This window comes from Cyprinus carpio, chromosome A1, assembly GCF_018340385.1.
Source record: "Cyprinus carpio isolate SPL01 chromosome A1, ASM1834038v1, whole genome shotgun sequence".
NCBI classification, from domain to species: Eukaryota; Metazoa; Chordata; class Actinopteri; order Cypriniformes; family Cyprinidae; genus Cyprinus; species Cyprinus carpio.
In genome coordinates this window covers 22,941,605-22,966,024 of record NC_056572.1, presented here as the reverse complement: position 1 = coordinate 22,966,024, position 24,420 = coordinate 22,941,605, and the positions used below count along the sequence as shown (strand labels likewise).

Sequence of the window (24,420 nt, the reverse complement as noted above, 5' to 3'; positions counted from 1 at the left end):
TTAAGCTAACTGAGACTTGTTATAGCATATATAAGTAAATAAGTCATTTTCAATTATTTTAAATGATATGATCTGAAATGCTAGGCATGCTATGCTCTTGTTCATTTCTACTTCTTCGTCCTTTTTTTTTTTTTTTTTGTTTTTGTTTTTTTTTTTGTTTTTTTTTAGTGACAGACCGATTGGCTGTTAAGACTTTTATTCTAGAAAACTGATTTGCATGTGAAACTCTTTTGATGGTGAATGTTGATTGGTCATTTTGATTCCATGGAAATTTATTTTGACAGTGCATTAGGTAAGAATCTATATATATTTTTTTGAATTCCAAAAAATAGTAATAATTATAATATTTATATTTGCTGTCAGTATTTGAATTCAGAATAATTTTAGAATAATTTTACAATACTTTATCTGACCAACCTTAGTCAAACATGATCAACAAATGTTTTTGTTTAATTGATGTTTGTTACGTTTTATTGTTGTAAAAATGGGGGTGGTCTGCTTTGTTACCAGAATTGATTCATAGTGTATCATGATATATAAAGAGGTTTTTTTGTGTGTTTAATGGGATGGTATTTCATGTCTTATGTGATCAGTTAAGATGCTAGGGTTGGGTATATGTAACAGCACACTTTTGTCATGATTTAATACATTTGTGATGTTTCATTATATCATAACTGATTTGTGACTGAGATAGAGACTTCAGTGTTAATCTCTCTCATGCGGTTCCCTTCACTTTTGTCCATTACTAAAGAAGTGTCTCAGACTGTAGTGAGAAACGCTGGTAGCCAGTTTATGCTTATTTAGACTTCCTGCTTCTTCATTAATTGAACTGTGGGAAACAATATGAATGAAACAAGGATCGATATGAGAACCTTGAGAATGTTGCAATATTGCAAGAAAATAAATCGTGACATATCGATATATGATTGTATTTGCAGAATCTTAGTTTTGCCTTGACTGATTGCCCATTTTCTTCAAGGGATAGAATGGTCATCCTGAGAGCCCCCTAATTAACAGAATTACTTCCCACCTCTGGTTCTGCATTAGTCACTCATGACGATGTGTGGCTGGTGGCGGTAGCAGCGCGTCCTTCCCACCATATTGTCGGCCGGCGGCTAATAAGGTAGCACTGACCGGCGGACGGGCTCATTAGCATCGCCTGCGGCCGTTGCAACCCCCGCCAGGGCCCAGTCGGACACTTAATTACCGCCACCACTTTTTATCTCCCCTCCAAAACCCAGCCCCCCACCCCTCGAACGCCACCGGCACTTGCTTCTGCAATCCACAGAGAATGCTGGGAAAGTATAGATGCCAAAGTGGTGGTTAGTTAGCCTGTAACATTCGATAGCAGCCCTCACTGAGGCACTGCAATATCTCTGATAGAGTTAAAGCTATTCAACCCAAGTCTTTCATGCAAGACTGCGCGAGTGTGTCTTTTCATTGGCATCAGTAGAATATTGATGGCTCCACCCCAGCTTAATCGACTAATGGCCTCTCCCTCTCTCCTTCACTCTGCTGAAGCAGGCACCCTCCCACCCAGCACAGCCTCTCTGTGCCCTTTCTGCGGCTTCTGGGTCAGGCAGGCCGATTTTTACGCCCGACTGAGTCACAGAATAGCCTCAGTGTATTGGTAAGAAACCATACGCAAGTCATGTGGCTGCTGGCCCTAATAGAGAACGCTCCCAGCCTCCTCCTCGGCCTTTTGACTTATTGCATCTAACAGCTGAGATGTTGTGGCATTAACTGTATAGCTGCCAACGGCTGTTGTTCAAATGAATCCCGAGAAGTATAGGCCACAATTACACTAGATCCATGTACTGTGGCAAAGAACAAAACAGAATTAACAAGGTCCTTAAGATGTTTTCCAAGTCTAAGTGTAATACAAAGAACAAATATTCCGTGCACAAATCTCTATAAAGCAATATGGTAAAAATACAGATTTCTACATAAGGATGGTTCACTTAAAACTATATTTTAAAATATATTAAAATAGAAATGTATTCTAATGATGGCAGAGCTGAATTTTCAGCATCATAACTCCAGTCTTCATTGTCACATGATCCTTTAGAAATCATTCTAATATGCTGATTTGTTGCTCAAGAAACATTTCTTATTATTATCAATGTCTAAAGCAGTTGTGCTCCTTAATATGTTTATGGAAATCATATATATTTTTGTACAGGATTCTTTTTATAAATTGAAAGTCCGAAAGAACAGCATTTATTTGAAATATAAGTTATTTTTGCGAAAATGCAGAAGACTTAAAAGTGTATTTCTTAAAAATGTAAATACATTCTTGCTAAAAAATATATATTAAATGTCTGGACTGTATTCTACACACATGCATATATACAACATACTTTTTTGAACAGTCAAGAAGTATTTTATCCAGTTCAGCATATACTCTGACAGTACACAAATTTGGACTTTACTGTGGAAATACACACATACATGTTTGTCAACTAGATGGAGCACATCAGAGAAATGAGCGCAATGATTTTAAATATACATTTTCATAAAATACTTTTTGGGCGACAAATGTAATATCTGTTAGGTGTTTTTGTTTTTTTGTTTTTTTACTAAATTGGCTGTGAGAAATCTGTCTGGTAGGCTAAAAAGTTCATTTCAGAGCTTGAATGTAACAATCTTCTTTATGTTCATGTTCATGTTTTGTTGAGGTTATGATTTGCATTTAGCACTTGTAGTTGTAGGGTTGTAGGGTCATGTCCACAGCAGCACACAATCATAAGCTCAGTTTAGCCTCAAGAGATACGAGCACCAAGTCTCAGTGTGAGTGACTGATAACAGATCTGGACCACACTGCCTCCCGCAGCTGTTTTTCTGGCCACACAAAGTCATGCTCACTATTATGCCATTAAACGAACCTCTTAAAGGCAGACGGCCAGTATCTTGTCCCTTGTCCCAAACTGTCAAGCTTGTTGCTATGCGATAGCACTGTTGCCATTTCAGCTAACTACCAGGGTTTTGTTCCCATTTTTCAAGCCGCATACGAGTGTGTATGTGCGTGTGTGCGTTTTAGAGGCAGGGGGTTGTTTCAGACAAAGCCATGCGGAACTGGGGCCCGAGCCGTGACCTTGGGAAATGTCAGGCCGCCCACGGAGTGGCTTGACTGTGTCTGCCTCTCTGGTGCAGCTAGGAATAAGAGTGGCGGGGCGTAGCACAACCTAGCTTAACCTAGCATGGCGAGAGCAGGGTTCAGTCTGAGTTTCTACCACTGCCTCAGAGACCTCTGGTCAGCAATCTAGCCATTTCTCACTAACAACATTATGGCCATTACTGCCCGTCCTCCCTGGTGTCACATGGAAATGGGTCATGCCTCACATACTTCACTCTTTTGCTCAGGTGACCGAGAGCCCTCGGTGAAACGCCCTGGTGATGTTCATGAAACGCTCTAACCTTTAACGATGAGATACTGAAAGTCAGGAGGACGATTGCACATAATCGCATTCACATCAAGGGATGTGTGTGTGTCAGGTTTATATCTTATTTTCTATTATTTTTCAAGGTTAGAAGCATGCTTTGCTGCATTGTTAGTATCATGGTGCATGGTCGCATGGGGTCGTGGCGGTTGCCACCCCCTTGGACCAAAGTAAGCAGTGCTGGCCAGATGTGTGTTGACTGTAATGATCCCTACGGGTCGACGGGATACCGTTGCCAGGCAACGGCTTTTCCTTTTCCCTGTAAACAGAGAGCTTACTCGCCAGGCTTATGTTGGGGTCGGCAAGGTGAGACCAGCCTTTATGTGTGCGAGCAAAAGGCGAAGAAAAGATGCTCAAATGAATTTTCTTACAGATCATATTCCGGTGTCACAAGTCCCCGGCCTTTTTCCCTGTTGTCTCCAGCTCTTGTTCTCTCGTACTCTCACCGAGGTGTGAGGATTTAATTTGGTCAAGTGAACAGACAGAAAAAAACCCTCACTTAATAAGTTTTGACATCCTCCCTCATCTAAGTTTGTTGCTTTCTGACATGCTCTTGTGGACGGATGGTTAATATGTATCAGGAATATTCACATTTTTTGTTCGCCCTTGTCTGGCAAGCTGTAATGTTTTGCTTATGAATATTGATACATGAAGTGTATATTAATGACCCTCGGTGACCTTAACCCTATCCTTATTGGCTCCCTTGTGGTATCGACAAGCTCATGAATATTAATCCAGTTCTGTAACCTCCATTACCCTAATCTTTGCTGTCTAGCCTCCCGGAAGGGTCTGTCACCATGGTAACCCTTTTACTACACTCCTTTAGACCCTTGGAAAAAAACATGGTTGAAAAAAAGAATTCAAGTTATTCCACTGTGCCTTATGAGGGATGCGTCAGACACTCACCAGGGCAACTCTCAATTGTATTACATCACTCATCTTTTTAGAACATATTTTTTTCAAACTATCCATTTTAGTCCTAATGAGAAAAGTCACTTGGAAAAGGTCAATCGATGGCTATAAGGACAGCATTTTGCCCTAACAGATTTTTCCTCCAGTATTTATTAATAATCATGCATTACATATATATTTTAATAAGATGCACATTGATAATAATACAACAAATGATAATGAAGTACTGTCAGTTGTCTTGCTGGAAAAGCATTTGAATAAATCATGTTTTTTTTTTCCCGCTTCATAGATGTGGACACGGTAGAGGACGGAGGGCCAGAGGGTGGCTCAGTAGAGGAGGACAGCTGGTTTGGGAATACCTCCGACAGCCCCTCTGAATCGTCCTACGGTGATGTGCAAGATGAGCTGCGGGTTTCCCCGGATGATGTTCCCCGACCGGACCACGACACCTCAGCCGAGAGCTCCCTGGGCTGCCCGACGCCAGTTCAGCGGGCTTCCCTGGAGCTGCTGGGGCTGGACAGTGGGATCCTCTCGACCCAGGACATGCTTTCCTCTGAGGTGTCCTCTCTTTATGGAGACTCCAGTCAGGCACTGGGAAAGCCCCTCAGCAGCAACCTGCGGCGTCTCCTGGAGGCTGGCTCACTGAAGCTGGAAGGAGGGGACCTGACCGGGCGTGTAACGGGCAGAGGACCAGAGTCGCCCCCGGTCAGCTTGGTACTATCTCCATCTTCACATCACGCACAGCAGCTGAGTGCCCTGGCGAGGAGGTTGGCTAACAGCAGCAGCAACAACAGCGGCCACTCAAACTCTGCATCACCTGCGTCTGTAGCAACTGTCAAGCAGGAGCCCTGTGACCCATATGGCCCCAGCAATGGCCCTAACTCAGGCAGCACTGGCTTCGTATGGGTAGGAGTTGCAGATAAATGGCCGTCGACTAGTTGCTCAGCACCCAGCGGCAGCAGCCTATCACCAGACTCAGCTATCCAGAAGTTAAAGGCAGCCGCCAACGCCGTGCTCCAAGACAAGAGCGCGGTGGCCTCCTCCACCTCGGCATCTTCATCCTCCTCTTCCTCCTCTTCATCCTCTTCAGTCACCTCCTCCTCAATGGCAGCCCTGGGCACTCGCTCTGATGACGCAGTGCGCTTTGAACCGTTCGCTTCACCCTTCAGTCCGCAGTCTGCCAGCTCCACGCTTGCTGCCCTCTCAAAGAAAGTGTCTGAAAGAAGTCAGCAGCAGGTGGTCTCATCTGAGCATCAACCCTCAGCTGGCTCCTTTCTCTCTCTGGTTTCCATGACCTCCTCAGCAGCTCTGCTAAAGGAGGTGGCCGCACGAGCAGCGGGGAACCTTCTAGCTGATAAGAAAGAGCCGGCATTAGTACTGGGAGCCTCTGAAGATGTCAAGCCCCTGTTAGACAGGAACCAGAAGGTGCCCACCCCAACCCAGGCCATGGATCTTCTGCTGCCAACAATCCCCAAGGGAAGGGCCAAGCCCAGCAGTCAAGCAGGTATTGGTTTGTTCCCTAAATGCATGCTTTTTTGTGCTTTTGAGGGGAAATTGCCAGGTGGTTTAAATTTGTAGGATTAAACATTAAAACAAACATGAAATCACACTAGCTAGAAATTAAATTCTGTGATTATTGCGTCCAAAAATAGATGCATATATGACCACCTGTCATGCCACCCTGCAGCCAGGCTCACCTGATAAGACACCTGAATCCATTAAATGCAAACCTCACTGCAGAGCAGTTTCTTGCATCTGCATATACAGTAATGGAAGCTCCAGGAAGGTGTCAGAAACACACAGTTGCGTGGTGCTTTGTGTCCCAGAATAACCAGGAAAACCGGGTATTTCAACTTTTCCACCAAGCACCACATACTTTTACAGAATTAATTTGCATTTTCATTCAGCCCTTCTTATATACATTTATATATACTATACATTTTGGTACACCTAACAATTACACTAAAAGGGACTTTAATGACATTGGATACTAAATGCATAGACATTGATATGGAGTTGGCCCTCCCCTTTGCAGTTATAACAGCTTCCACCATTCTGGGAAGGCTTTCCACAAGATTGTTTCTGCAGGATTTTTTGCCCATTTATCCAGTAGAGCATTTGTGATGTCAGGCACCGATGTTGGACGAGAAGGCCTGGCTCGCAAACTCTGTTTGTCCACCAGTTTATCCCAAAGGTGTTTGATGGGGTTGAAATCAGGACTCTGTGCAGGCCACTCAAGTTCTTCCACACCAGACTTATCCAGCCAAGTCTTTATGGACCTTGCTCTGTGCACTTATGCTGGAATAGAAAAGAGTCCCACAAAGTTGGAAGCATAGCATTGTCCAAAATGTTTTGGTATGCTGAAGTTTTAAAACTTCCCTTCACTGAAAGTAAGGGTACGTTATCATTATCATACCATTATCCCTGCTCCACCAAACATTACAGTTGGCACAATGTAGACAGGAAGGTAATGTTCTTACCTGGTATACTCGTCTATCAGACTGCCAAACAGGGAAGTGTGATTCGTCACTCTACAGAACACGTGCCAAGTGGCGACGTGCTTTACACCCCTCCATCCATTGCCAATGTACTTGGTGATGTGAGGCTTGCATGTAGCTGGTCAGCCATGTTTTTAAACGCTTTCACTTTCCAATAATACCACTTACAATTGACTGTGGAATATCTAGCAGGGATGAATTTTCACAAATTGACTTTGTTATTGATATTGATTGATATTGCAAAGGTATTAATATATATATTTATATTTAATTTACTTCAAATGTTAACTATTGCTACAGATTAATAAAGATGAAAGAAAATGTTATAAAAAAATAGTAAATAAATAGAAAATGTCATGCAAGACAGTTTCGAATCAGATAGTCATTAACCTCCTGCCTTGTTTTCTACATTAGAATAATTTCTTAACAGTAATTATTTTTTTTTAAGGTACCTGTACCTAAATGCTTGATTATTACACCACTGAAGAATGCACTGTGTAGTGATTTAGTAGTGCCATAAGGTCATGCTTCGTCTGCAAGAGCTTGGCTGGAGAATCTGGGAAAGGTCTGTTAGCACAGTGGGGGTTTGCTGGAGTTGGCGGCACGTTCCCAGACCCAGCTCATCTCCCGCGGATGTGCAGCCTGCCAAACGGAGGCCGGCAGTGTGTGTGCTCCCCATAGCCCGAACAGTCGGAGACCATCTCAGCAGATTCCCCCAGAATTTAGGTCAGGCTCCAGAGCCGGCACAACCATCAGAGTTTCCATTCAGCACAGGCCCGGGTTGTGCGCCTGAGATATGGCTGATCTTTTGCTAATTCTCAAACCTCTGTGGCTTGGAATCAGGGTTGACCAAAAGAAGTTGCAGACATAGAGAATAATGTCAAAGTCACGATCACAAGAGAGATAAATGTGTTGTAAATGGCTATAATATGGCAGATTATGAAGTGTAAAGTTTAAATACTAAATAAGAACACCTCAATTAAAATCATAATCGCGTTTCACCTGGCTTGTTTTTATGAATGAGATCTATAAGATGGTCACACAAAGAGTTTTTGTCTGGTAATGAAACAAAACCAAATGCACAATAAAATTTGAGAAACCAGCTAATGGCTCTCATTCCTTTCCCTTGATACCAAAGACCTTCAGTCTTTTTAGCTCACGAGCAGTTTCCACAGTGATCTCGCCGGGAGAGGTTGAGCCACAGATGGTGGTTTATTGTTGCAAATAGGCAGTCTCGAAGTTTTACACCCTGGGTCAATGAATGCCTGAGCGCGGTAATTTCACCAAACACTGATTACCAGATGTTTTTCGAGGAACACGACTGGAATACTTATGAAGCCATCCTGACAGGCCCTCGTAGAATTTGTAATGCAATCATGCCAGCTTCTAATAAGACCAATTAAGCCCTAATGGACACCGGATATGGAGCCAACAACAATAATCGGCTTACTAAAAACATCCTTGTGTTTGGCTTCCTTTGTGAGGAGTCTTTGGCATTGATCGGAGTAATCATAGCTCACAATTTTTATCTCATTCACACCAATAGATGCAAGGTTGACTAGATATTTAGCCTACATGTTACTGCATGCCAAAGGGCTATCTGATAATGTGGCATCATTGTCCAGCTAATGGTTTTATGTAAATACTAGACATTTTTGGAACAATAAATCACTAGCAACAAATACATAACATTCATAAAATGCAAGTATAGTGGTAATAGATGTGTTTTTCTTTTTTGTTTTTAATTGTGGGTTTAATATTAAACTCTATATGCATGTATTGTATTCATGTAGTTAATTATTTAGTTGTTTGTTTGTTTATTTATTGCAGGTTCTCCTGAGGATGGAGGGAAGCCCTTTCAGTGCCCGGTGTGCGGTCTCGTCATCAAGAGAAAGAGCTACTGGAAGAGACATATGGTGATCCACACGGGCTTAAAAAGTCACCAGTGTCCCCTCTGTCCCTTTCGCTGTGCTCGTAAAGACAATCTCAAGTCCCACATGAAGGTGACTTCAATCACTGAGAGCAGAAATGCTTGTGCCATAAATCACATCAAATCAATTATCATAACGTGTCTAGATGCAGATTTTTTTATGATGCAAAATTATTAGGGTCTGTCATTTCATATTTTTAATCAAATTAAGTATCAAATGATATACAATTAATCAGATTTATAAATATTTGCAGGGAAAAGCCTCTAAATTAAGGTAATTCAGAAGTAATATATTATCGTGGCAGATGAAAATATTGAATAGACTTTATAAAAACTGCCTTTAAAAGTCAATAAATTGTTTATTTACATATACATATCATTGAATGTAAACCTATTGCTGGCACATCCCACAGTGATTAGAGACAGTTGAGAGGGCATTTACACAGCACACAATCTTTTTTTTTTTTTTAATTCTATTGCATTGTTGTTGTTTTTCTTTTATATATATATAAATCAGAATTAATCCATTAAAGATATTTCTTCTGTTGTTCTTCTCAGGTCCATCAGCACCAAGACCGAGGGGAGACTTTCCAGTGTGAGCTCTGCCCCTTCACATCCTCCCGCCACTTTAGCCTCAAGCTGCACATGCGTTGCCATCAGCACTTCCCCCGTCCCGACCTCAAAGTCAAAGAAGAACCCGGCACAGACACTGAGGAGGGCGAGGGCTTGCTCATTGGGGAAGGTGGTGATCAGGTCATGAACACAGATGCTTCCACATCTCCCACTGTGAGCCAACCCGATGGTCGTTTGCTGGCCTCCCCTGCAGAACCCTTGAACCACGTCCAGATCAAGGAGGAACCCCAGGAGAGGGATGTGTCTGTGATGTCTCCCTTTGCCCTGTGTAGGGAGCGACCCAGCAGCAGCAGCAGTTCTCTGGATCTGCCTGGGCTCAAATCCAGTCCACCGGGGCCTGGACCTACAGCTGCCTCTCTCTTCAGCCCAGATATCACCACCAAGACGGCTACGGACCTCCTCATGAAACTCTCAGGTAAGAGATCTCAGTTAAACCACAATGTAAAAGGGCAATGTGATGGAATTACATGCTTGATTATGTAAACCAGCTTGATTTATCCATAATTCCTTCCATTTAGGATGAATGAATTGCTAATATAATTATGAGTTGGCAAAGGCAGTAGAATTCGGCTTGCTGGATGGGAACCCAAAGCCAAGATCCTGCAGGACTGTGTCTGCTTGATTAATTCTTAACCTCAAGTTACCGCTCTACCATAGAGAGCCTGTTTATTATAGCTTTACTTTACCATCCTGATGCCTGTTTTTTTAGGTCTGTCAGTTTTTAACAGGTTTTAGAATACATATTTATGGCTGACATAAAAATACTGTAAGTCAGTGACTTTTTGATAATTCAGTTGCTAATATTGAGTGTATCAATTAGTAATTTTTTTGGGGAAAAAGGAAATTTAACTGAAATACAAAACTCACAATTTCACTTGTTAATGTATTTAAACTCCAAACTTTAGACCATTAAATACGTGTTGTTGTAGCGGAAAGTAAAGGTAATTGTGAGACAGCAGTGAGATTGATACGAGAGGGCTGACCAAGGGTTACCCAGAAGGTCGGCAACGGGGTCGCTGCACCCTCGCTTAATGCAGAGTAATTAGATTGAGATCTCGGACCAGAAAAAAAAGGAAAACCTTCGGAACATTAGATTAATTAAAAATTCATGCATAATTCATAATTAAAAAGGAATCCGTAATTGGAAATGATTAGCGCCCTTAGCTCCATCGTGTGACCTCTTGACTGGATGCAGAGGGACTGTTCCAGCTTAGTTAACTTCATCTCCGTCTTGGTGAAACGTGCAGAGTCTGCGTTCAGTGCACTGCCGCCCCCTTGTCGCCCATGGCACTGTGTTCCTGGACTCCCAAACAAATGGGTTTAGGTCCCAGAGGACTAGAAAGACTCCTCAACAGTGCAAGGCTGGAGTTAATGTATAGTGGCCATGTCCTGCTAGACTGAGGCAAGATTTTCCAAGTGGGAGATGCTCCACTGCTAACGTTTGGATAGAGATGAATCAGGATAGTCTTCAGTCAACTAGTTTGTCTAGATTTTGTTTTTTTGTAGTTTTGAGTTCCTTTAATAATTTGTGCAGCGGTTCTTTAACAGGCATGATCTAAGTGACACCATTTCTCTTGTGCTAAAACTGTCAGGACGCTGAAACTGTCTCTGAGAAGTTACTTTTTTTATCCCATTGCACACCACTAAGCACTGAAATATAGCAAAAGTGCACAAACATGCATTGCTCCAATTGGCATATAAAAACTGGATATTGTATTAAAAGTAGTACTCACATTTAATGTTAAACTTGTGCTTAAATCAACACTGTGGCATTGTGTTGGTGATGATAAAACAACAAATTTACATATTGTTACATATTTACATACTTTCGGGTGGAAACATGTCCAAAACCACTACCAATTTCAGGAAATGTAAAAACATTTTTTTTTTTTTATAATTAAACAGCATCGTGAGAGTTGGTATTGTGGCTTTATGAATGATCAGACACTTACGATTCTTTTGACCAGCGAATGACGGCAATATGTGTTTTGTCCATCATTAGAGTGCATCGCATCATGTTTTCATGAACTTACAGGTTATAAAGTTTATTGTAGTTATATGGGCGCTCAGTTTTTTGTTGTTGAATACATTTGGCCAAAATTTCATGATATGAAAGATGAAGTGCAATGCACAGGATATATAAAACTGACTCTTTTCCGCTCTTCAAACTCACAAAAAACATTAGCCTTTATAGAAATGGTGTTTCTTGAGAAAAGAAAACACTGTACTTATTCAAACATCAGTTTTTTATTTACCCTTGCATCGCGAATGAGGAGAGATCTAGACTGTGTGCGGCACTTCATTCTGAATGGAGGCTGGTGTAATTATGAGGTTTCGCTCACAGTTTGAGCATGCAATGGTGTTACAAGTTCTAATCACAAGCTCTTTTGAAAGATTTGTCATTGGTTAAATATTTGTAAAAACCCACAAACGGATGTAAAGATGACCATAGCATTGATTTAAAATAATAATAATAATAATGATGAAATATAATTTTTCACGCACACCTGACAACCTGGTTGGTAAGTCATCCTCTTTAAAGCAGTGCTTTACAGCTATCAGAGCAGTGCTTTTGTAACATGTTCACTTCCTTTTATTACATTTCAATTACATTTCAGTTTGAAGACAAGTTGTACCAGTGTTTTGTAGCATGAACTTTATGATTTTGAGACAGCTATTTGAATGACATCATGATTAGTTGGATCTGTGAGTGCCTTCACTTTACAGTGACAATTGCATTTCAATGGAAAAAGACATGAAAAATGGCAGCAGTCACATAGCTGCTGCGGGAAATGCATGTGACCCAAGTTGCTCATAAGCTCATGTGTGTTGCCCTGTCAGGTGAGTGTGTTGTTTAATGCACATGCAAGGCATTTTTCCTCTGTACATAACTTGAACTTGATGGCTATTTTCTTATCCGAAAATGTTGCAAATTCACATTAGTATTTCCATTTTTCAAAAACACACATCTTGACTGCAAGTGGATCTTTGTTAAACTTCATCACTCACTTTTGTTTGTGCTTGTTTTTTTTGTTTTTTTTTTATAATTTATAATTCAGTTTCATATATATATATATATTTAATTCTACCATTTTTCCCTAATTGGAACTGTAGATCACGGAGAATTGACAGGAAGCAAAGTAGGAGAGAGAGGGGTACAGGATTGGGAAATCATGTGTGTCTGTGTGTATATGTATGTATGTGGCTTTTTTATACAAATAATTGATTGATTAAGTAATTATTTGTCACAGCCCTGTTTAGAAATCATACATTTGTGATTCATACTGGTACAGTACCAATTAGGGATTTGCAAATGTAAACATTTTTTTTATTTTTATTTTTATTTTTTGACTGGGGCTGCAGCTTGTTTTGCACCAATGAACATGTATTTGTGCACATCCTCCAAATTTCTTAAGTAGTGTCTTGAGTGTTATCTGCTTTAGTCATACTCCCACTTGGGGTACACAGGGGAAAGAGTAAAGCAAAAGAATAAAAAATGGAAGGGAAGGGAATTAGAGAACTAGAGATGGAATAAAGAATGAAGTGTAAAATAGTAGACTATACTGCTTTTAGATTTCCTCAGGCAAAACACACACATGCTCACGCACACATAAGGTGAACTCTCTCCAACCTCTGACATAATTGGCCTATCATTTCTTAGGACTGCTTGGTTCTCCTCTGAGTTTCAGACAAATCCACTTAGATTTTCCTCTGTGCTGACACAACTGTCAGCCATCCAGTTGCGATACACATTTTGATTTGAAGATGAAAGTCGGGGAAATGCTTTGAAATGCAGGCTCCTGCACATGCTTGCTGGACCTAATTCAATAATGACAGTTCACACATTGTCTCTTCCTCTCAGAGAAAGTGACACTGGGTGTGACTCTGGTCACGGGCGAATAATTGCCTAGTACAGTTGTAGGAGGTGTTGCAACTGGCGAATCCAAAGAACGAACAGAAGTTGGACTGTTTTCTCCATCTGCATGGTTTTTAAACGCCCTTCATTCATATGTTCCTTGTAGTCCTCGCCAGCCATTTTTCTCATCTTCCATGCTGCGCTTGCACTCGTAAGGGACCCCTGCTGGATCCAGCGTACAGTGATGTGTGGATGCACCATTGCTGCTTCATGTAGCAAAGCCTTCCTACTGTAGCAGACTGTTGGCTGTTGTTGCCCCCTTAACCTGCCACGTTAAGGCATCCTCGGCGGGAGTGCTGACCAATTGCCAGAGCTGCATGACAGAGGTGGAAAGCTAATGAAGTGGTCCAACAGTGGGCAGCCGCAACAGAGTGAGAGGTGACAGGGTACTGGACAAGCGCCCAGCAGAGAAACGAATCAGCCCACAGAGATGAGGAGGCAGGTGACAGCAACGGCAGATGACAGCCTCACCAACGAGAGCAGAGATAGCCCCAGTGTTGATGTAACACTGACCGGGGGCTTCACTCCAGTCACAGCAAGAGAGAGAGAGTAGAGACAGCGAGAGAGAGGCTGCTTTCAGACAGAAGCTGAATATGATTGTCAGTGCTGTTCAGAGTGCTAAATGTGGTTATGTTCATACATTTAAGTGCAATAATGAAAGAGACAACTGTATTCAATAATCAAAGTGACTCACTTTATGGAAAAAGTATTAATATATCTTGAAATTAAATTTTCTGTTTTGAATTGAATGGAATATAATTAATTAATTAATTTATTTATTTTTTTTTGTTTGTTGTGTATATTATTTTTTTTGTTGCATCTGAATGAATCATCAGTAATTTTTCATCATCACATCTCTGTATGACACTTTATTTAGTTTAATGTTGCTTGTTTATAAATGAATATTGAAGGGATTCCAAAATTCTCAATGTAATATTGAATCGTTCAGTACAACATCCACATTCAGTACACGCTTGTGAATTGTATTTTTATTTTGCATTTAAATATCTTCGTGTATTTTATTTCTTTCCAAATTACCTGTTTGTGTGCCCGTGAGTTCACACTTTAGGATGAGGAAATGCCTCCCACTTATAACATGCATTTGAAAAAGCAACACATGCCAAAACATCTTCTCTTGTGATGACTTGCAATGAGAAGCGTTTCTAAACCTTTTGTCAAACAAAAGAGAACATTATGTTAATGTTTCTGCTCCACAACATCAGTCAAATGTCTGAAATAACTTCCTTTTGTGATCTGATGAGGCTTCTTATCACAGAATGAGACAGAAAAAGTTTCCGGAAACTTTCCACAGGAACTTAACCTGGGAAATTTTGAAAATATTTAAGTTGGAAACTTAACAGGATTTTATAAGAATTAATTGGAAATTTGTGGAAATTTATAGAAACTGTATCAAATACAAACATAAATATGAAATTTTTTGTTTATAAAATGTGGCTGTGATACCCCTTACCAAAAAGTAGTATACTTCAAGTTTATTTTATTAAGTATACTTAAGTAAAGTTTAAGTATATTTTAAGTATACTTTATGTAACAAGTATACAAATATCAGTGTTCTTGTAGTATACTTTTAAGTGTACTCTTTTTAATACTCATTGGGACTAAATTGGGCCAATTTCTAGTATATAAAAGTATACTTTTAAGTATACTATACAAGTAGCAAACTTTGAGTACACAACTAGTTTACCTCTATGTTTGTAGTTTGTACTGTAATTATACTAAAAGTGAACTTATAGGTATACTGATAGTTTACTAATTAAATACTTTGTACACTTTGAAGTATAGTCTCAAGTTTAGTAGTTTTATACTGCAAGTATACTCATAATTTTTTTTAAGTGAACTTTAAATCATACTTTAAGTATACTACTATGTCGCTATTTATGTTTTAATTTGTATATATTTTGTTATATGAATATCTGAACATACAAAACATCCAAAGAAAGAACAGGGTATCTGCTTGTAAACAAAAACATTTTATTCTAGCTTCATGCATTCTTTTTTTTAAAACACTTTAATGTGGGTAAGTTTAATAAAAAAAAAAAAAAAAGAAATAACATTTTGAACAAAAAGCTGAAAAAAGACTATGAATTGGATTCAAATTGATAATCAAAACGTAGATGGAGTCGATCAACACCCCAAAGCTTGACTGTAATTATTACCTCTTCATTGGTCGACATTTTATTCCATAACGTTACAGTTTTGATGCTGTTTCATGCATAGACAGTAAAAGAAATGGACACAGCGACCCCATTGGAACTCAATTGAGACAAGTGAAGCCGATTTTTAGCGATTTTTAGAACTTTCCGTTTCTGACGCGCAGACTCAAACTAAGCTTGATGACGTCAGCAACCTGTCTGACAGATGTAAACCTTCTAGTAGCTGTGCGTGCAAACTGCCATCATTAATCTTGCAGAGACGGCGAGCTTGAGCGGGGAGTTCTTTGGGTGTGAGTGAGCAGGAGTAAGTATTCTGATTAATTATTTTGTATAGTATTTTAAAATGTAACGCCAGTACGCCATATATCTCTTCAACGTCTCCCCGATTGCCTGCGAGCTTCTCCTCCTGTCTGTACGGTAATTTCTCTACTGTGCGACAGAGAGTCGAGTGGTTCTGACGCAATCGTTAGCCTATTTTTACAAAAACTGTTTCTACGGGGCCATAATGTAACATAGAAGGTAATGGAGCCCTTTATACATTGTCGTGTATCTTTAGAAATAAATAATGGACAAATGGAGTCTTTAAACGCCTCGGATGTAAAGTTATTCTCTGTCAAAGTGACGCAAAAATGAATGGGAGTCAATGGGATGCTAACGCAAGTGAAGTTCTGCTACAAGATGGCGGCACGCGGCCGACTTCAACTTCCGGTCGACTTCCTTGCCCCCTGGTTTCATGTCAGATGATCGTATTAGATTACATGTGTTAGTGTCTGTTGTTTCTTTTTCTTCTTCTCTTGTGGTTTGCAAATTCTTTACAGAAGATGTGTACTTGCGCCTTCTACCATATAATAATGAAAACACGGATTCCTGGAGCACAAGTATAGCTCAAATATATTTTTACTTTTTGTAAGTATAAGTCAAGTATACTTAAATGTCATTTCAAGTATATTTCTGAGGAGTACATAAAGCCCATTCCTGAGAAATACTTAAAAAGTATACTAATAGCACGCTTGAATAAACTTCTTTTTCGTAAGGGACTTCATTAAAGAATCCTGAAAAAAGTACCACAGGTTATAAAAAAATATTTAGCAACACAACTGTTTCCAAAACTGATTATAAATCAGCATATTAGAATGATTTCTCAAGGTTCATGTGACACTGAAGACTGGAATAATTGCTGCTGAAAATTCAGCTTCGCATCACAGAAATCCATTATATTTTAAAGTATATTGAAACCATTATATTAAATTGTAATAATATTTCACAATATTCATGTTTTGTGAATTTTTTATCAATTGAATGCAGACTTGAACAAGGGGGAACATAAAAGAAGATATTATGAGAAATGTCTCAGTGTTTCTTTCTTTTCTTTTCTTTTTTTAATGGTAACTGAAACTTTCTCATTACTGACATTCTTGTTTTTTGTTCCGCGGGAGAAATGAAGTCATACATGTTTGGAACAACATGTCTGATGAACTTACTCCTTGATTGGATGCAGTTGTAAGACTTTCTGGTTTATGGAAGTTGTCATCTTTGATACATCATTCAGTCACTGTTGCTATGGTTACATGCATATTCACAGGGGCATGACTGCAGTTATTTGTTCATAGATGCAGTGTTTGTGCCGCTTCTGTGTGCTGTTATATGACCAGCACAATTTAAGAGTCACCTGTTTGTTTGGAAATGCTTTTGCCAATCCTGAACACTGACTGTGTGAATGGAGCTAGAAAGATGGCAGCTTTCACACAAGACACCCACGATAGAAAAAAAATAAATTATGCCAAAGATGATTTGATGACAGAACGGAATTTGAAAGATCAAGATAGGCACTTGGGGATTACTCTTATATGAAAGTCTAATAAAACAGTCGGTAAACAGAAAGTGCTCATTTTCATTGAGCTTAATTTTGGTATTTTGGAGACATTTATGCCTTATGAGGAAAAAAAAACAAACTTGGCTGGCGGATTAAGCTGATAAATTATTCAGTGCTCTCTGTAACAAGAATTCGAATGGAAATTTTGCTCTATTTTTAGCTGCAAACCGAAAGGTCACCAGAGTGGTGTGACTTTGTATCTCCATGTTCACGTCTCCAGCTTGTACTTTTCTACATGTCTTCGAAAGAGAGGACGCTTATGCGCATGCTGTACGCCCTCTGATAGGACACGCGACCCGACACGCTCTTAATTAGAGGATGCCCTTCCAGGTGCTGACCGGACCACGCTAAGTCCGTCCGCTGACATCTGACTGGTGACATTTCCAGCCGGTGCCACCACATACACCACCCCCGCCGCCACCTTGTTCACCGGCTGCACTCTCCACGTCAAGGTCATAAACTCTCCCAATGGCTCTCTACGATCTCTAGCTCGTAGTCGTGTCCTGTCCCCTAACCTGACTGTACCTTCGGTGCTGTCGCGTTTGCACGTCACCATTAATCAGAGTCATCGGAGTGAGGCGGTGGTCAGCTCGTGGAGATTGATGAGAAGAGTCAGCGCCGTTATGGATGGTGCATGTACTTGGATTTGGGGTGGTGAGGAGATCAGATGAGTACTGAGGGGAGTGTGGTAGAGACAGGAGGGGTGAGTGATCACTGATGATCTGTAAGAGAGATGAAAGGAGGAACAGTGAGAGAGGGAAGAGGATGGGCAGGCATTTGTGTAGAAAAGACTGACTGAACAGGAGAGGAAGTGTGATATGGAGAGAGTGTGTGTTAATGAAAGTTTTTAAAACATGGAAAAGGAGTTTGGAGTGAATGTCCCCACAATGATAGTAAGACCTGAAATCAACTAGATTGTTGGGACCAACAGCAGTCTCCACAAGGAGTAGTTTAAAGATGGACCCTTTTCACATTTCCGGGGATTACAAAGGCAGAAGTCACAATAAGAGGGTAAACTTCTATAGTGGTCAGTTTTTATTTTTTATTTTACACAACCATTTTCTCCAAGAGCAAAAGTAAAAAGAGCCAGCATTTCTATTACTTTAAACGAAAGGGGGAAAGTAGTTAATAAAACATAAAGTATAGTACATTTAAATTTGTTTTTACTTTAAAAAAAAAAAAAAAAAAAAAAAACCTTGCTAGATGTACAATGTTAATAACTTGTGAAAATGCATCATGTTTTGTCAAAAGGCTCTTTTACTTAAAGTCTCAATGAAACAGAAGCTGCAAGAGATTTTTCTTCCGTATTGTGATGTATATTCTAGTGAAATGGATTATCAAAAGAAAAAAATATTTATTTGTTGGTTGGTTGGATGGAGGCAGATCTGGATGCGATTTTGAGGTCAGTTGTAAGAAAGTTGTTAATGATTGGTGAAATCTGACGTTTCACCAGAGAGAAGTTGTTTCATCTGAAGATTGAGTTATGATATTTTGATTAAAAAAAGTTCCAATTGTAAATGAACAGAAATCAATTATTGAGCAATGAAAGAAAAGTATTTTATTTTATTTTATTTTTTTTTTTTTGTCATTTCAATTTCATGTTATTGTGTGTATGTTGGTAAATAAAGACAAGAAGGTCCAGCTTTTATAGTGCATGAATGGTGCCAGGTGTGTTTATAGTTCTGGTTCAGGTTTTACCTACATTGTGGGGAACAGATGTTCCTAAATGGTTATTAAAACCTGAAATCATCTGAATTGTGGGTCCCAGCCAACAATATCCACAAGGAGAAAGGTTTAATGAACTTACTAAATCATGTTTTAATTAAAATCTTAAACAGAAGCGAAATGGAATCTGCACACCTAGTAAGATAGCAAATTCAAAAGAACACAAGGCTTCCCATCTGATCCATTGTGCACCTTTTTCAGTGCCCCATTAACATTTTCTGGATCATCAATATGTACATATTTTTCTCTGTAACCCTTCACTTAAACTTATTTGATCTGGATCTTTGACTGATTGATTGTACCTTTATTTTGCATAATAGAAGTGTTTATTTCATTCAGTTTTTCCCCCCAAACCCAACCTTATGTACACTACTGTTCAAAAATTTGAAAGAAATTAATACTTACTTTAGCATTTAATTGATAATTACATTTCACAATATTGCTGCCTTTACTGTAATTTTGATTAAATAAATGTCACATTAGTGAGCATAAGAGACTGCTTCAATAGCATTTAACAATCTTACTGACCACAATTATTTTTAAACAGTGTGTCTAAAATTGCAAAAGGGTTAAGGATAATAAAAGGATAATATCAGGGGAAAGAAAATATTAGATAAGTATAAAAACAAAGTCATAACAATCACAGAAAACAAACGTTTGTGTGTGTCAAAAAAGAACCAGTGACCGGTGTTCTGTTCCTGGCATGGATAAGAAGGGGCTCCATGTCTTAATATTAATTATTCATTGAAGCCTGATTAGAAATGGCCCACTTTTACAGCATATTGAGTGAGAAAAGAAATATGTCTTACTCTCATCTGAATTCAGCAGAAATATATCATCACCAATCATTTTCTGTGCAATTACAGACAGTCAGCATAAACACACTTTTAGATGTTCACACTGTTTGATGATTCAGAAACAACACAGTCCATATTTTCCATACAACTGCTTGCGAAATTGTTTCCGCTGGGCTTTGGGTGCAGTACAGAAGGCTCATCATGTCCTCCAAATTTGTAAAGACCATTTAGCCTATTGATTCCTAATCTATTTATCTTGTCTTCTCAAAAGGTTTCCCTTCTTTTAATATGGAGCCAAAGCTAGACTGCTAAACAAATAATTATTAATAGAAGCAAATACAACCCCCAACCCCCCAAATTATCTTCTGCATTGATGCAGACTTAACTAAACTAACAAACCACAACTAGATAACTAACTAACCACTCATAATATTTGGATATCTTATTTTAAATAGTTAGTTCACCTACATAGGACATTTCTGTTACATTCTATTTGCAGTTAAGTTGTTCCAAACCATATGGTTTTATTTCTTCTGCAGAACACACATTTTTGGTCTTTTCCTCAAACAAAGTCATCATGTGGCTTAAAAAGACATGGAGTATAGTCACATCTTCATATTCCATGTTGCTGTCAACAAAAAGATGGGCTTCAGGACAGTTCTCAAAACTCTTGCTTGTCTTTTTCTTCCCCTACAGCAGCGAACCAGAACCTAAAGGGTCCATTCTGTGTCAAAGAGGAGCCCCAGGCGGATGAGCCCCTCAGTTCTCAGAGGGGACCAAGCTATAGCTTCTGCCAAGAAGGACCTCCAGGGTCCACCAAGCCACGAGAGGAGGGGAGCCCGATGTTGGGCAAGAGCAGCCTACTTAGCCAGGACATCAACGTCAAAGTGGCCTCTGAACTGCTTATGAAGCTCTCAGGTCAGCAGATGTATTTTGGTGCATGCACTCATGTGTGTGTATTTTCAGGCTTGAATTCAGAGGATTCCAGAGGATTGAGTGAGTGAGTGGGTGTGTGTGAGAGAGATGTGTGTGCTTTGCATTCTGTTTCTCTTTTTCTTGACACATTGCTAAGGTCATATGTAGAAGACCCTTAATGCAACAGTACTACTAAGGTTATACAATAAGCTAAAGTTTGTATATTTACATCAGAAATATGTCTATACATTATGCAGAATTATGTAAAATGCTGTCAGGTCATCATAAAATCTAGCGGTCGTTTATATTTGCTTGTGTTTGTTCTTTTTCTTTGTTTCTTTCTCTTTTTTTACCATTTCACTCCCTCTTTCTTTCTCTCTCTGACCTGCTGCTGTCCTTCCACTCACTCATGAGTTCTGGGCAGAAAGAAAAGGGTTAATTCCTTTTCATGTTGCTCAGTCAATGCGCTTCTTATCCTGAGCAGTCCTCTGCCAAAATAAACCCATTGATTGCTGTTTTGGGCCGCTGGTCCAATCTTTATTTGAACTCTACAATACAAGGGGACTGAAAAAGTAAGGTCTAAAAAGTATCCTGTCACTTCCACTTTGTGTACACTTTTGTGTTTCAATGCAGTTGAAAAAAAAAAAAATTCTTTCAATAATGATTTTGAACTGAACAAAAAAAACAAATCCGACAAACGAATTGAATTTGACAAAATGTATAGTGCCTGTTTTGCATTTGTACTGCAAAATAATTAATAACAAAAATGTATATGTATCATGAATCATTTAGGTGACTCCATGAATCAGACTTGTGTGAGATTCCACCTTAAAGGTGTCATAAAAGTGAAATTTTGATTCATTTTCTGCATTCTACTCCGTCTCGTGCACAGCTGTGTCTGCACCGTGTATTCAACCACGGAAGAGCACGAATGGACAGGTTTGACACCTAGTGGACTCTCCTGTTTCAACAACTTTCTATTTGTGCATGTGCAGTTGTATGCGCAAAAATTAGGCGGCACGCACACAGTGAGCTCAGATGTCCATGGACCCTGCTGATGACTAAAATTACTTCACGCGGACAGTGTGCAAAACATTGCGGAACGTGGAAACTTTATTTCCCAGCCCTAAAACCTTTATAAAAAAACTCAATATCCAAAACAAACAAACAAAAAAAATCCATTCTAAAGAAAGTGAAATAAAATAACCACATTTTCCTTTTTTTGTAGAACGCTACAGTCTTTAATGCATCAGGTCTTGAGAAAATAATTGGGAGATCACAGAGGTGGGATTTTAGATGTGTTTGCAAGGTAATAAAAGAGCTGGAGAAAGAAACAGACAAACAGAAAATGAGTGAGAAAAGCACTTGTCAAAGGGAGAGACAGTAGTCCATTACAGAGGATGATAGGGAGTGATTCACTCTAAAGCAGCGCATTTGACGGGCACCACACACCAGCTGCTACTGCTCCCTCCCCATGATGCCTTACACTTCAGTGTGACTCAGCCGCGCCAATAGAGAGCTGGTTTTAACACGTGTGCTTCCTGACTGCAGAGCCCCAGGTCACGTTTCCCCAGAGAGTGAGTGAAAGTGTGCGCATGAACTAGAGAACCAAGTCTTGGCGTATATGAGTATTGAAAGTAGTAAGACATGAACAAAGGACTAGTACACTTCACTCACTTTGTTGTTGAGTGTTTATATGTGTGCGAAAAGCTCAATGAGAGATCTCCGTGACTTCCCACATCAAAACTCTCCATGTGCTACTATAAGCGAGAGCCTCTTTCCCGCTCACCCCACCTCCAGGATGTGTTTCCTCAGCCTCTCTCTCTCTCCGTCTCCAGGGGCCAGGAACAGGGACCAATTAGCCTGTTTGTTGTCAAGCTGAAGCAGTTTTACACGACATGGCCTCGCAGATCTGTCTCAGCGCGGCCACCGCGGCATGCAGACATGCAACCAAGTGGATCTAAAGAGCCGTGCTCTGCTAGCTGCAGGCTGGGGATCAGTGCCATGGAAACAATGACATCGTCTGTGGTCTTGTGTGTGTGTGATGCAGTGGTGGAGTCTTGAGAGGTCATTTGGGGGAAGGTCGTCTCCGTCTGGTTTATATGCTCATAAGCACACTGCCCTGCTGAACGAGGATGTCTTGACAACCCCCTCGTTCTTCTTAAGGCCATCTTACATGGCTTTACATGACATGCAATGTGGGTTGTGTTACTGTAGTGGTTGTTTATAGTGTCATTTGGCACTATCATGTGAACCTCCGCACACTGTGAATGCAAACTCTCCGCACTCTGTGAATGCAAACACTCACTAAGTGTTTATACTTGACATGATCGCCATTGCGTTGTTTTCAAAAACAACAAGTGGCAGTGCAGAATATCAGCTGAAATATACTATACTAAACTGTTATACTTAAAGTCTGCTTAATTGGAACCACTAAATTCACACTTAATGCACTTTAATTGTGCAGAAGTAGTGCTGAAGTCCAACTAAAGATTTACTTAAGTATATCTGATTGTGCTAAAGTGGAACTATTGCAAATATACTTTAGTTACACTTTAAATATCTTGCATTTAAAGACCGATATTATTCAAAAATCATACAATCCTCATCATTAGTGACATTAAAACACAGGCTTAATATTAAGAATTGTGCACAAGTAGTAATCCAAATTAAGTTTAATTATAATTTTGATATCAGTAAGTCTCAAGCGATATGTTAGGAAATATGTTAATAGATTTGAACTATACCTAGTGTGAAATGAATGTATTTTAATTGCATTACTTTTTTTTAGGGCTGCCATAACAGTCAGTACCTGAGTAGAAATCCTGCAAATTACGGAGCTCTGCACATGACTGAAGGGGAAAAGAAACAAGATACAATAGCCAGTTGGCCACAAATTAAACTTGTTCCCACAAATTAAAATGAAAGTTTTAGTTAAATCATGGCCATGTTGTATTCAATCATTCCCTCATGGGATTGATTTATTGATTTTTATCCCAAAATAAATCGTCATTTTTTTTTACTTACCCTTGTGTCATTTCAAACCAATAAGACTTTGATTCATCTTCAAAACACAAATTAAGATATTTTTGTTTGAAATCTAAGATTTAGGCACCATGAAACAAATCTGTAAAACGTAAAATGAAGGCACCGTAAAACAAATCATTATGAATCATTTGGTTTAATTCAAGTCTCTTGTGAAGAGATACAATCGCTTTATATGATGAACAGCTTTATGATTTTTTTCTTTTTAATTGTGATATTCCTTGTACTTTTGTGTGTTTTTAAGTTAGCTTAGGTTCTGTGAGCTAACTTCCATACAGCGTCACTGCAGAGTTGTGAACGCGCTCACAACAGACCCGGAAGAGAAGAAAATGCTGAATAAAGTTAATAAAATAATAAAATAATAAAATTTTTGTTATTTTTAGACCAAAATGTATTTTCGATGCTTCAACAAATTCTAACGGACCCTCTGATGTCACATGGACTAATTTGATAATGTTTTTATTACCTTTCTGGACATGGACAGTATACCGTACAAACATTTTCAATGGAGGGACAGAAAACTTTCGGACTAAATCTAAAATATCTTAAACTGTGTTCCGAA

At 39.4% G+C, this 24,420-nt stretch overlaps 1 protein-coding gene across 8 annotated transcripts in view; it reads left to right on the top strand.

Annotated features, from left to right (window-relative positions):
* The window catches only part of LOC109068547 (zinc finger protein 827-like), a 67,103-nt gene that overhangs the window by 14,678 nt on the left and 28,005 nt on the right, over window positions 1-24,420 (top strand). For 7 of the 8 annotated variants that reach the window (XR_006160236.1, XR_006160234.1, XM_042758116.1 and 4 more), the window contains exons 2-5: window positions 4,642-5,856; window positions 8,681-8,853; window positions 9,339-9,828; window positions 20,595-20,816. Coding sequence is in view for 6 of the 8 variants with exons in the window: in XM_042758116.1 (XP_042614050.1) it covers window positions 4,642-5,856; window positions 8,681-8,853; window positions 9,339-9,828; window positions 20,595-20,816 (2,100 nt within the window). In the remaining 2 variants the exon portion in view is untranslated. The remainder of the gene's footprint in view (window positions 1-4,641; window positions 5,857-8,680; window positions 8,854-9,338; window positions 9,829-20,594; window positions 20,817-24,420) is intronic. The other variant, XM_042758108.1, reaches the window with a different exon arrangement.